Source organism: Eurosta solidaginis, chromosome 5, assembly GCF_040869045.1.
Source record: "Eurosta solidaginis isolate ZX-2024a chromosome 5, ASM4086904v1, whole genome shotgun sequence".
In the NCBI taxonomy this organism is placed as follows: domain Eukaryota; kingdom Metazoa; phylum Arthropoda; class Insecta; order Diptera; family Tephritidae; genus Eurosta; species Eurosta solidaginis.
Genome location: NC_090323.1, coordinates 162,839,757 through 162,852,710, shown reverse-complemented (window position 1 = coordinate 162,852,710; position 12,954 = coordinate 162,839,757). Strand labels below are relative to the sequence as shown.

The 12,954-nt window shown below is 40.8% G+C and overlaps 2 protein-coding genes across 3 annotated transcripts in view; one reads left to right on the top strand and one right to left on the bottom strand.

The window, feature by feature from the left end:
- The window catches only part of LOC137233568 (uncharacterized), a 258,492-nt gene that overhangs the window by 88,065 nt on the left and 157,473 nt on the right, over positions 1 to 12,954 (top strand). The gene's annotated exons all lie outside the window — the stretch shown is intronic.
- LOC137253300 (uncharacterized) overlaps positions 1 to 12,954 on the bottom strand; it is a 58,884-nt gene that overhangs the window by 5,993 nt on the left and 39,937 nt on the right. For both annotated transcript variants that reach the window (XM_067789981.1, XM_067789980.1), the window contains exons 4-6: positions 6,598 to 6,748; positions 5,757 to 6,529; positions 406 to 611 (exon numbers count right to left, since the gene is read on the bottom strand). In XM_067789981.1, the coding sequence (XP_067646082.1) occupies positions 406 to 611; positions 5,757 to 6,529; positions 6,598 to 6,748 (1,130 nt within the window). The remainder of the gene's footprint in view (positions 1 to 405; positions 612 to 5,756; positions 6,530 to 6,597; positions 6,749 to 12,954) is intronic.

Sequence of the window (12,954 nt, the reverse complement as noted above, 5' to 3'; positions counted from 1 at the left end):
TTAAAGATGAGATTAGCATGCCTAAAATACAAAAAAGTAAAAGAAATGCATGCTTTTCAGGGGCCTAATATTAAAGAATAGAGAAAATAAGTATTTACAAAAATTAGTTGGACAAAATATCATGCAAAATATACACTTTGAGAGAATATTTTACTATTTTCGGATGAACTTCTATAATAAAATCAAAATATAAAAAATAAAATTATTTAAAAACCTTATCGAAATATATCACATTTGTGCAGTGTAAAATACATGCAAATATATACACTCACACATACTAACAAATAAAACAAAACATGCGCGCATGAAAAAAACGTGTTGTCGATCAGAAATACTTAAACATTTCGTCATCAAAATCTACGCTTTTTTCTCTATAAAAAAAAAATACATACTAAAAATACCAACCTTTTGTGGTGGCGCACCACGTTTAACGTCAATCCAAAATCTTGCAATATTTATTAGCAAACCAATAAGGGCAATGGCGAAAAATTTAATTTGTAAATGTGCACCTAAAATTTTCAACAATAATTCGATTTTTGCCTTAAGGAATGATCCAAGCAGCACCAGTTTAGCAATTGCCTTCTTCTTCTTCTTCTTTTTACCGCGCATCACTATAATTTAGAAAGTTGAAAAAGGAAACGCATAGGCGACACATAAAGTCACAAATTAGTAAGATTTGAATAATAAAGACATGGTGGACTTAAAGCTAAAAAAACATTTAGAAATACGCAAATAAATTCAAAAAAACGGTTGGGAGGGTGAGTGTTTGTTAGTATGAAGTGCGTTTGGTGCATTAAATAGTTAGAGAAGCATAAGCAAGTGAATATATTCACATCAATTTCAAGTTATTTTTAAGCAAACAATAATTTTATTTTAAATAATATTTTATTTATATTATTTATATATATTATTATATTATATTATCTTTATATTATTTTTATATTAGCAATAGTTAAAAGCTTTTTTTTTAACTCACCACAATATATGTTTTAAAGTAAACCATTATTCAAAACAAAACCTACCCCTACCTGTTATTAAGCAAGTTCTTTTCTTAAGTCTAACGTTTTAACATTTTATACTACAAACATTTGTACACATGGGTTAGTAAACCACTTCATGCTCAAATGGCCTGCATTACCTACCACATCTTGAGTTACATTTTTCGTTCGCGTTCGCTGAGCTTTGGTTTGTGTATGCGACAACCAAAGCTTTTGCGATATTGTGGTCGCAGCTTTTTACACCAAATAAAACTGAGCAGTTAGAAACTTTAGAAATACCCTACACCCATATACCTCAAATAATGAAGTCTAAGTTCGGATGCAACTGAATATTATATACCCATCCGCAGATTCTCATTCTGTTAAAATATTTAACTTATGCATACACAACGCAAAAACGTAAAATAATTATACTTGTATAGCATATGAAATTGTACCTGTATTTAATTAGCGAGAGATGCTAATACTGCTCTATAAAATTGTTTTTGTTAGCGATATTATAGAAAAACAACAAGGTTTACAAATGCCGATGGTTACTAGGACATGTTTCTGAATTTCACTTCTTCATCAGCTAGCTTCTCGGGAGCTGAGTAATGAACTGGGAGTCTCAAACATTCATTTCTCTAATATCAATAATAAAAAAATGTTATAAAGCATGTCTCGTTAATTAAATACAGATAATAATATTGATATAATAGTGAACAGCGGAAGTACTGCTTATGAAAGCTTTGCCATAAATCCAATGTTACTAAGCTCGTGATAGCGCGCTTATAATTATTCCACACAATTACGATAAAAAACATATAGAATTAGTATGTACCTAAATGGTGAATAAAGGAATAGCAACAAAAAGGCAACACTTAGAGACCAATTGCAAAACGGGCAGTGGGGCGTTCGTATAACTGAGTGGAAAATGGCTCTGGCTTCACACTAGTATAAAGTATGAATATTGGAGATTTCGAGACCAATACTCAGCTCCCGAGAAGCTAGCTGATGAAAATGTGAAATTCAAAAACATGTCTTAGTAACCATCGCCGTACGGTGTGGTATTTGATCAATCTAGCTGGCCCAAAGTCAATTTTTCAAAATATTCCAATTTTTTTTTAAATATACTTCCTGGCGTTCCTATATGTCCACTGAATAGTATATATACCCCAAAACGCAACGTCAACGGATTTTTTATACCGCATGTTTTAACTAAAAGATATATCTTTTTTTCATGGCATATCATGTTAGTAATTTTTTGGCAATACATAAGCTTGTGTTTGTTTCAAAGTTTAATAACAAAAAGGGCTGCGCATACCCGCGCATATCCATAGTAATTCTGCGTGGAACACCGTGAATTTACTGTCAAATATTTCGTTTCATAACAGTGAAGTGAGACAACCACTTTTTTAACAGAAATAACTGCTGTTTTAATTTTGGCCAGCTAGGTTGTTCAAATACCCCACCGTGCGCCGTTTGTAAACTTTGCAATTTTTAATTAAGTATTCTTAGCCTAATTTAAATTAGGTAAGAACTACGTTCGAAAAAGTTTTCATCTGTATCTTCCTTTCAGTTAACTCAGTTTGGAAGAATTAAAGTTATTACACCCTGTGTGCAGGTGCAATTGAGTATAAAATGGAATGTCTGTTGGTACATATATAAAAATCTGCCAAACGATTAGCAGGACTGCAATAAAACTACTCTAATTTATTTTTTGCTTTACATCGTGGTGATGGGAATGAATATTATTTTAAAATACGAGGCATGGCACCTCCCATACCATCAAAATCTCTGCACTTCCCATACAATCCACTTGTTTAGTTTCGGAGCGTTTCTTTACCAATCCGAAAATAACCTTGAAAGTTGACAAACCCTTGATTTCTTCATGTAATAACCGGGAACCGGACTAGGGACCAACCTATTCTTAGTTATCTTATGGCATTTTTTTCTGGAAAAAATGTTACCTTCATATAACACTCTTTAATTCTAACTTTTAAACTAGGTCACATTTGTAGGAAATGAGCCTCTTTTTCTTATTCCAGTGAAAAATATTTTGTGAAAGAAACGCATAAATATCCTAGAGAGAGGAGAAGATTCAGAAGGGCAGCATTATTTTTAGAAAAAACGCCATTATTTAAGGTGTGTTTCGGTTGATATTTTGTGCATATGTACTTTTCCGACTAGCTTAATGTTGGGGATAAATTTATTTGCGGAAAGTTAAACAGGAACAGATTTACTCGCGAAACTCTTTGTGAGATGTAGCTTGCTTAAAATTTGGTTTTTAGCAGCTTTTGTCTAGGTTAATGTTTAGACTAATTTTTTTTTTTTGTTTGACCCATTAATTCCAAAAAAATCGTGTATATATATACGGCAGATCAGAATGAACGCAGCGATAAGGGGTGGTTAAGGGAAAAGGAACGGGATGGGCATAGGGAGAAGAAGGGGTTCAGGTAGAGAATTATAGATAAGAAAGGCAAAGGCAGATGCAGGGGGAAAATATGAGAAGACGTATGAAGAAAGCAAGACAGAGATTCAGTGAATTAGGGGGACGATGAAAGGAGAAAGTGACGCATTGATAGGGAAAAGAACGAACGAGGCTCAGTATCCCGGGGAAGCTTGAGCGCAGACTATATGGCCATAGTAGTATAGCGTCAGCAGACACAGCGTAACCAGTCTACCGGATTCCGTATATGCGCTTGGGGGCCTCTTAGAGCTACAATATAGTTGAGTGGTTGGCACAAGAGTGCCCAAACAGCGTACGAGACGATACATGTCCAAAGTGGTGGAAGGACAAGGGTATCCAGTATACTGTGCTGATCCGGAAATAAATAGATTTTACAAATTGTCAGATCACTTTAGGGTTCTTCAGGCGGAATTAGTAGCCGTTACCAAAGCAGTTGAAATACTGGAAGAAAATAGCGTCGCGCAAACTTCTATATTGAGAGCCAGGCAGTAACTTAGGCAATAATATCGGATAACACAGCATCTAAAATGTGTTGTGGTGTAAGCAATCCCTGGAAAGAACCGATATAAGGAGAAGCAAACATCTATATTGGGTCCCAGTGCATATGGGAATAGAAGAAAATGAAAAAGTGGATGAACTAGCTAAATATGGCGCATACTTCGAAGCTTGCACCGTATACGTTCCAATTATATTGAGCGAGACTAAGAAAAGGCAAGTCGTATACATAGTCCACCAAGTGGGAAAAGCGTGGACCAAAGCGCGGCGCTGCAAAGTTTCGAAGATCATAGGAAGTGCGGGTTGGAGGAGAAAATGATCGAACACGTTTTGCGCTCGTGTCCTGCGCTTGCCAAGCTAAGACTCCAGCTATTAGGAGTGATAAAGCTGTCATATCTAGAAGCAGCAAGTGGCATAGGTCCTAGAAAGCTTTAAGTATTTGCCAATAGGACAACATTTTTTTGTAACATATGTAGGTGCGCGTTTTTCATTAGGGTTTTGAGTTTAGGTTAGTTTAGGTTAGAGTGGCCACCGGTGCGAGCACCAGTGCACTTAGGCTCATAAGTGTCCCTTTGTGATACCACGTGGATCTCTCCACTACTCAAACCAACAGGTCAATTTAGCAAACGTCAGGAATTTCTTAGGTTTCAAGTTAACCAGATCACAAAGATCGTCAAAGAAAGGAGATCCCAGGGTTTTCAGTTAAGTCGTTAAAAAAACTTCTGGTAATACTAGGGGGTCATTCAGTCTATGTGAGTCTAAGGACTGGCCAGTTCAACCTAACCTAATCTAACCTCCACGGCCGCCATGGTATGTTGGCAGCATGCTCCCCTTACTACACCGAAAATCCAGGTTTCCCGCTCCGGACAATTTTTGGAAACAAGTTTTTTCAATAAGCAGATAATTTAGTTAAGCGTGGCAGTATTTGGCAAGCACTCCGAGTGCATTTCTGCCATGAAAAGCTTCTCTGTGAAAGCCATCTGCCTTGCAAATGCCGTTTGGGGTCGGCTTAAAAAGAAAAATAAATAGATTTCGTCCCTCCAATTTGTACGAAAAATTAAAAGGAGCACGGCGCAAATTGAAAGAGAATATCGGCCTAAAATCTCTTTGGAGGCTATCGCGCCTTACATTTATTTATTTCGTTTACAGGAAGAGGATTTTTACCTCCTTGTAAATAGAACAAGCCCAGCTTTTTTAGAATTTCCGACCTATGTTGCAGTATACAGATCACTTTTCCGTACCTATATATCCCAGTAAAAGATACAGTAAGGTTTTTGGAAATTTCTCCCTGATGAGGATCACCAGTAAGGGCGACTTATTGGCAGCAATACATTACAAGATGACCACGACCCAGAGGAAAGCAAATGGAACACCCCCCGTTTGCGACGTACCCCCTTTCTTTTCCTTTGAATTGATTAAGAAAAACGTCTGCCTGTAATGTCTATAATAAAAAAAGTGATGTTGAAAATATCCGTTGAACAGTAGACCACTATTTTAAACCACCTAAGGCCTGAAATTCTTGATTATATTTTGGGTAACTGGTGTATGGGGAAGGAATTAATGGACTATGTTTGATTAAAATTACCATTACCAGAATAAGAGAGGACAGATGAAAGGAAATATGAAAAAGCTATAGCACTTTATAAACAAAGAGCGCATTAATAACCCTCACCACTTCCCTTGTCACATTAAGCCTATAAAATGCTACCAATATACAAAATTATAAAAACTCCAGATTCCAGGAAAGGGAAAGACAAAAGTAATGATTGGTGGTGGAAAAAGGGTGCGTTATTAAATCACACGCAAACACACACCTCCAACGCTTCTACCATATTTATGCGGTCGCTTATGTTTGCGCTTATGTCCCTCATCCAAATCCACCACATCAACTGCATCGACCAGCTCTTCCAATAGTCCCAAATGATGCGAAGGCTCTTCTTCGACAACAACTATTTCCTCATCACCTCCGCCATGTTGATGTTTCCTCCTCTTTTTGCGTTTTTGTTTTCTCGACGGTTTACTATGCGATACAGGTACCCATTCAACTTCGTGATCATTATGATGACCACCATGTCCACCATGCCCATGACCCTGTAACTCCAACTGTGCTGGCTGCACTACTAACAATGCTTCTGGTTGCTTCTTTTTCTTATTTTTTCGTTTCTTTTTACCACCACCACCTTTTTTTAACTGATTCGTCGGCTCATTGCGATTGTCGTCGATTTCAATGAACTCTGGGGATGTATCATGACTACCTGCAATGGGTGCTGTTCCAATTAGTGGAGCAATTGAATCGTGTTTTAGTTGATTGTGCACATTAAGCGGGTGCCTATGAGAGAGAACTGAATGTTGGTTAGCTATCTCGTCGCCGTCTGTGTAATCTTCTATATCATTAGTTGTTTCTGTATAATTGTCGGTCTCTTCTTCGTTATCTTCGGTGTCTTCATCATCATCCTCATTTTCATTATTGGTATTACTTTCTTGTTCTTCTTCCTCATCATCATCTTCATCTTCATCAGCTACTATGTTTGCGTTGATGCTTTGCTTTGCATCTGTTCGCACGTAATCATATTGGCGACCAAGAAAACTAGTTTGATAAAATTATTTATATGATTGATTTAGTTGTGAAGAAAAATGTAATTGCACGCAACTCACCCATCCATAGCTTCACCAAGATATTTCTTCATATATTCGGTACCTATTTCTATTTTCTTAAGTATAGTGGATGGCTTCTCTTTGGTGAGTATTTCAGATGCGCTGTATCCACGCTTCTCAATTGTAGCATTGAGTTGCCGATCGGCTTCCACTGCAATCATAAATTTAAAAAAATATATATATATATACTTAACGTCTTCTGCCAAAAGTTAAAACAAGTTTCAAATCAATGTAGAGGCTAATTTAGTTTTAATGAGTGTTTTATTATTTCAGTAAACTTATTAATAGATGCATCCCTTCATCTTGCCTTTGAATCAAATATATGTATATATATATAGTATATATGTATATTATATAGTTGATACATATACAAGCAGCCCGGTAGACGTTGTCTTTTGCATCTGTCTTTAGCTCGAGAATTCTTTAAAGCGCTTTTAGTAGCTTAGAATGGCTAACAGCACAAAAAATTGCAGGATTTTAAACAAGGACCCTGATCCGAAAAAGTACCCGGTTCTTAAAAAGTACCCGGATCCGAAAAAATTATTTTTTTAAATACCTACACTTATGAAAAAAATCTGGTTCTGAAAAAGTACCCGGATCTGAATTTGAAACCGGTTTTGAAGAAGTACCTAGATTCGAAAATTCCTTGCTTCAAAAAAGTACCAGAATCCGAAATAGACCCGGTATTTGAAAAGGACCCGGTTTCGAAGAAGTACCTGTTTTTTTAAATACGCAGAGTACGTGATTCTGAAAAAGAATCCGGGTCTGAAAAATTATCCGGTTCTAAACAAGTACCAGGTTCTGAAAAAGTACCCGAATCCAAAAACTACCGGGTTTTAAAAAAGCAGTTGCTCTAAGAAATCAGACATTTCACTTGAACAAAAAAATGGCAAAAACATCACCTAAAAATTAAATACAGGTGAAGAACTGGTCTAGCTGTCCACACTGTACCGGATTGATGCTCGATATGTTGTACACGAATTGCCCTGTCCATGCAGGCAGCAGAAAATCAGTTAACGCTTGCTTTTGAGTTAAATAAATATTGCTGATTTTATTGCAATTTGTTAAAACAGTCAATTACCTCATTTGATTACACTTTTCTAATATTTGTTACAATTCTGTTAAAAAGTAGAAAAGGAATCAAAGTTTGGCGTAGTTTCAAACATCGTTCAGATTGAGTTACCACCGAATGAGATGATTCGCTCTGTAACGTAGCAAATGCTACGCCACAATATATATTTCCTATTTAGCGCCCACCCCTAACATCATATTTTCCATTTACTGCCCACCCCTAGTAGTGTATATACCGACATACATATATACATACATACCGGCCCAACAACCATCGCGCAAGCACAAAGCAAGCCAGCGATGGTGAACGCACAATGCTTGGGAATTTTCATTCGTGGCGCGCTGTGCGCGACAATGCGAGCATAATTCCCAACGTGTTCATAGTTACCTATGAATAAAATGATTGGCCGGAATACACCAGGCACACTTCGCCGTAGGCCAATGGCGCCGACAAGGGGTGCCCTTTGGGTTAGGAGGATGCGTTACAAGGTCGGTTCCACCGATGGTACGCCCCCCCCCTGCTTATCGGATACCCCGCAGGTTTACCCACATTTCCGGTGCGTAAGACGGGATTTATACCCCTTATTACTCATCGTAAAGGTAATGCACGAGCAGCCTTCTCGGGTAGGAAGGGAACCCGTCCCAACGCCAGTGGCGGGGCGGATTTCCCCACTACCCTGGCAGACTGCCCGAGCCAATATAAATACATTGTAGGGGCTCCCTTTGGGTCGACGGGGGGTAAAGTTACAAGGTCGGTTCTACCGATGGTACTTCCCCCCAGGCCTATTGGGCAGCCTTACCCATATTCCAGGGACTCCCTTTGTGTCGAGGGGGGGTAAAGTTACAAGGTCGGTTCTGCCGATGGTACTTCCCCCCCGCGGCCTATTGGGCAACCCTAATATTTTGTTATCATCTCCTCTGAGTAAGACGGGACTCACCACCCCCCCCCCCCTTTTACTCAGAGGAAGGGTAATGCACGGATACACGGCTCAGGTAAGAGGGGAACACTTCCCAATGCCTGCGGCGGGACAAACTCCCCTACTACCCTAGCCGAATACCCGAGCCAATAGATTGTAGTTAGTTAGCCTCATACTAATAAACACTTCGCCGTAGGTACCATCATCATCACGATCCCGATCCACGGACATCCCATCCCGAAGCACAGCCACCCGTTGTCATAGCTATTTGGTGAGAGCCACCGTCATCCAGTACTCTCTCTTCGGGCGTGATCCTAACTACCGCCGTCACTACTACCACCGTTAGCACCCCTTAGCGAGATTCACCGTCGTCTCCACCATCTCGGCCACCGCTAGCTAGCACTCTATCTCTCCCTGCGGAGAGCCGTCGTCCTTGGATTATAATATCAGCGATACTACGTAGTGAACATCTCTCTCTCTCTCTCTCTTCTGGATTCAAGGTTGTGGATATTTTAGTCCGATAGCCGCGTGTGTGTGTGTTCGAAATCAAATACTAATTCACTGTGTATTTATTTAGGTGGGGGAAGTGAGACCTCCATCCGACTCTGGATTGACTTGAGCATACCACAGCCTTTGACCAAACCCACCTCATAAATGGCGTCCGAGCAGGGACCCATCTCCTCAGGCGACTGTGCCAAAACCAACGAGAGCACCAACACTGTAGGAACGGGTTCACCGAACACACAACCAACAATTGACACAAAAATAAGCGAAACCACCACCACCACGCTCAACGTCGACTCTCTAGGCTGGATTTACCTGCTGAAGAAGGAGAGGCTAATCGAAGAATGCAAACGCTACAGAATCTACACCGAAGGACATACCGTCGCCGAATTACGCCGCACACTCAGCGCATACGTCCGAGACCAACGAAAGCGTAAGTCAACAGAAAATCTCTTGAGAGAGTTAGAGATGGAGATCGCCGCCGAAGAGGCCCGGCCAGTCACATCTACGCAAAACAACACACCGGCCGTTACAATTAAAGCAATATCCCCCCAGCGTGAGCAGAGCGGCATAAGTAACATGGAGGTTATGAATACAGTCCGCCGCTGGGATATACATTACGCTGGAGGCGACACATTATACGACTTCCTGGAAAGCATTGAGGAACTGGCAGAATGCTATCTGGTTAAGCCAGATCAACTCCTCCCAACCCTTCCAGAGATACTGCGTGGCAAAGCCCTTCAATGGTTCCGCCTGCGAAAACAACAACTACACACATGGGCTGACTTCCGCTCCGAAGCCGGAAAATTCTTTTTGCCGAAGCGACACATTAGCCAGCTAGAGGACGCTATCCGCCAAAGAAAACAGACGAGCAGAGAAAAGGCCAAGGACTATATCCTCGCCCTCCAGACGATTATTCGCCGCCACCCGACTTTGTGCAAAGAAGATCATCTAGAACGCATATACGACGGACTACGGGTGGAGTATCGACTTTTTGTGAAGCGGGGCGAGTTCCAAACGACAGAGCAGCTTATGGAGCTCACCGACGAGTACGAATTACTGCGGGGCGAAGAAGCCAAACAGAGCCGACTGTTAGCACATAGCTTAAGCACAGTAATAATCGAGGAGCTGGAGGAGCAGAGTGATCAAATAACAAACTCCCTGTCCACACTCACTGACCGTTCCGATGCAAGAAACACCTGCTGGCGATGCAAGAAACGCGGCCCCCGCCGCTCCCTTTGCAACAACAAAAGACGACTTTTTTGTTCTAGATGCGGCAGAGACGGAACGCTCTCCAGGGATTGTGCATGCTACGGAATGAACCGAAATAATCCGATAACACCCGCACTATTATCATCCGTAGCCAAAGGGATGGGGAACGACGGACGTTTTTACATACGGGTGTCCATCGAAGGATTGATGTGCCGCGCCCTGATCGACACGGGGGCCACCGTGACATACATCAATGAAGCCGTAAGAATGCATCTGGAACGACGAAAGATTCCACCGTTATCCAATCGTCGCAACGTGCAATTCGCCGACCAATGGTACATTGCGAGCACCCACTCCTACCCGGTCAAGGTCAAATACAGGCAGTACGTTGGTATCTGTTATCCCTAATTTGGCCGAGAGTGTTATCCTGGGTATGGACTTTTTGGCAAAGCGCAACGTTACCGTCTCACTGGATGGATAGCCCCTTACCACAGCCGGTGCAACCAAAGCAAACGCACCCGTAACCCTGCATTACCTAAGAGAAGCGGAACACCTCAACGAAGAGCGAAAGATAGAACACCTAGAGCTCATAGAAACACATCAAAAAGCACCCACACACCTAAAAGGGCCTAACACTGCCGCAGAACACAGACACAATACAACACTAAAACAAAGTTATTACCCGGCCATCCTCCTCAGCAACAATGGTGAGCAACTCGTCACTAACGCTCCGGCAACGATCCTGAAGGATCATAACATCACCCACCGATTTACCAAACCGTGTGCCCCCCACAAAAATCCTACCGAACGCGTTAATCGCGTTATCAAAACAAGGGTGGCACAACATACGAAACAAGACCATCGGAACTGGCAACGGGAATTACCAGAAAAAGCGTTCGCCATAAATACGACCCAACACAAATCAACCGCCGAAATAAATTTTAACCGCAACTTCGTTGGGCCGAGAGAAGCACGAACAAAATATGCCATGCCCGAAGAACCGCCTCCATTCGACGCAGTACCGTGGCCCGCAAATAAGCCACGAATACTGGACGCTAAGATATTCTGGAACCCGCCATTAATAGCCTGCCATCTAAACGCCATCGTATGCGACAAACCAACCGCTGGTGACACTATACCCTATGCACCAAACCGAGAGCCACACGATACTATTAATGGAAACCACGCCCAGAGTTCTTTGCCCGGACTATGGCTAAATCGCAAAAGGGTGTAACACGGCGCGTAGGGTGGACGAAGATCACGCCATAATCAAGCTGAAAGAACACTACAAGATGGTACGATTCGCTGGCTGAGGAGAAGCAAGATCCGACTTAGTTTGATAAGTTTTCTATACATGAAATGTAAATACCTTAATTTTGAAATGTAAATTTAAAATGTAATATAAAAATGTACATATGTATATACCTTAATCTTGAAATGTAAATTTAAAATGAATTTCTACTTGCAATGTAAATTTAAACACAAATGAAATGTACACATTATTGTTGAAAAAAAAAGAAGAAAAAAAAAATCAATCAATCATAATAATAACAAGTAAGGAAGGTTAAGTTCGGGTGTAACCGAACATTACATACTCAGTTGAGAGCTATGGTGACAACATAAGGGAAAATAACCATGTAGGAAAATGAACCGAGAGAAACCCTGGAATGTGGTTGTATGACATGTGTATCAAATGGAAGGTATTAAAGAGTATTTTATGAGGGAGTGGGCCATAGTTCTATAGGTGGACGCCATTTAGGGATATAGCCATAAAGGTGGATCAGGGTTAACTCTAGAATGCGTTTGTACGATATGGGTCAAATGAAAGGTGTTAATGAGCATTTTAAAAGGGAGTAATCCTTTGTTCCATAGGTGGACGCCGTTCCGAGATATCGCCATAAAGGTGGACCAGGGGTGACCCTAGAATTTGTTTGCACAATATGGGCATCGAACGAAAGGTGTTAATGAGTATTTTAAAAGGGAGTTGGCCTTAGTTCTATAGGTGGACGCCGTTTCGAGATATCGCCATAAAGGTGGGCCAGGGGTGACTCTAGAATTCGTTTGTGCAATATGGGTATCAAAACAAAGGAGTTAATGAGTATTTTAAGAGGGAGTGGGCCTTAGTTCTATAGGTGGACGCATTTTCGAGGTATCGCAATAAAGGTGAACCAGGGGTGACTCTAGACTTTGTTTGTACGATATGGGTATCAAATGAAAGGTGTTAATGAGTATTTTTAAAAGGGAGTGGGCCTTCGTTTTATAGGTGTTTGCCTTTTCGAGATATCGCCATAAAGGTGGACCAGGGGTGACTTTAGAATTTGTTTGTATGATATGGGTATCAAATGAAAGGCGTCAATGATTATTTTAAAAGGGCGTGGGGCTTAGTTCTATATGTGGACCCCTTTTCGAGATATCGCCATAAAGGTGGACCAGGGGTGACTATAGAATTCATTTGTGCAATATGGGTATCAAACGAAAGGAGTTAAAGAGTATTTTAAGAGGGAGTGGGCCTTAGTTCTATAGGTGGACGCCTTTTCGAGATATCGCCATAAAGATGGACCAGGTGTGACTCTAGAATGCGTTTGTACGATATGGGTATCAAATGAAAGGTGTTAATGATTATTTTAAAAGGAAGTAATCCTTAGTTCCATAG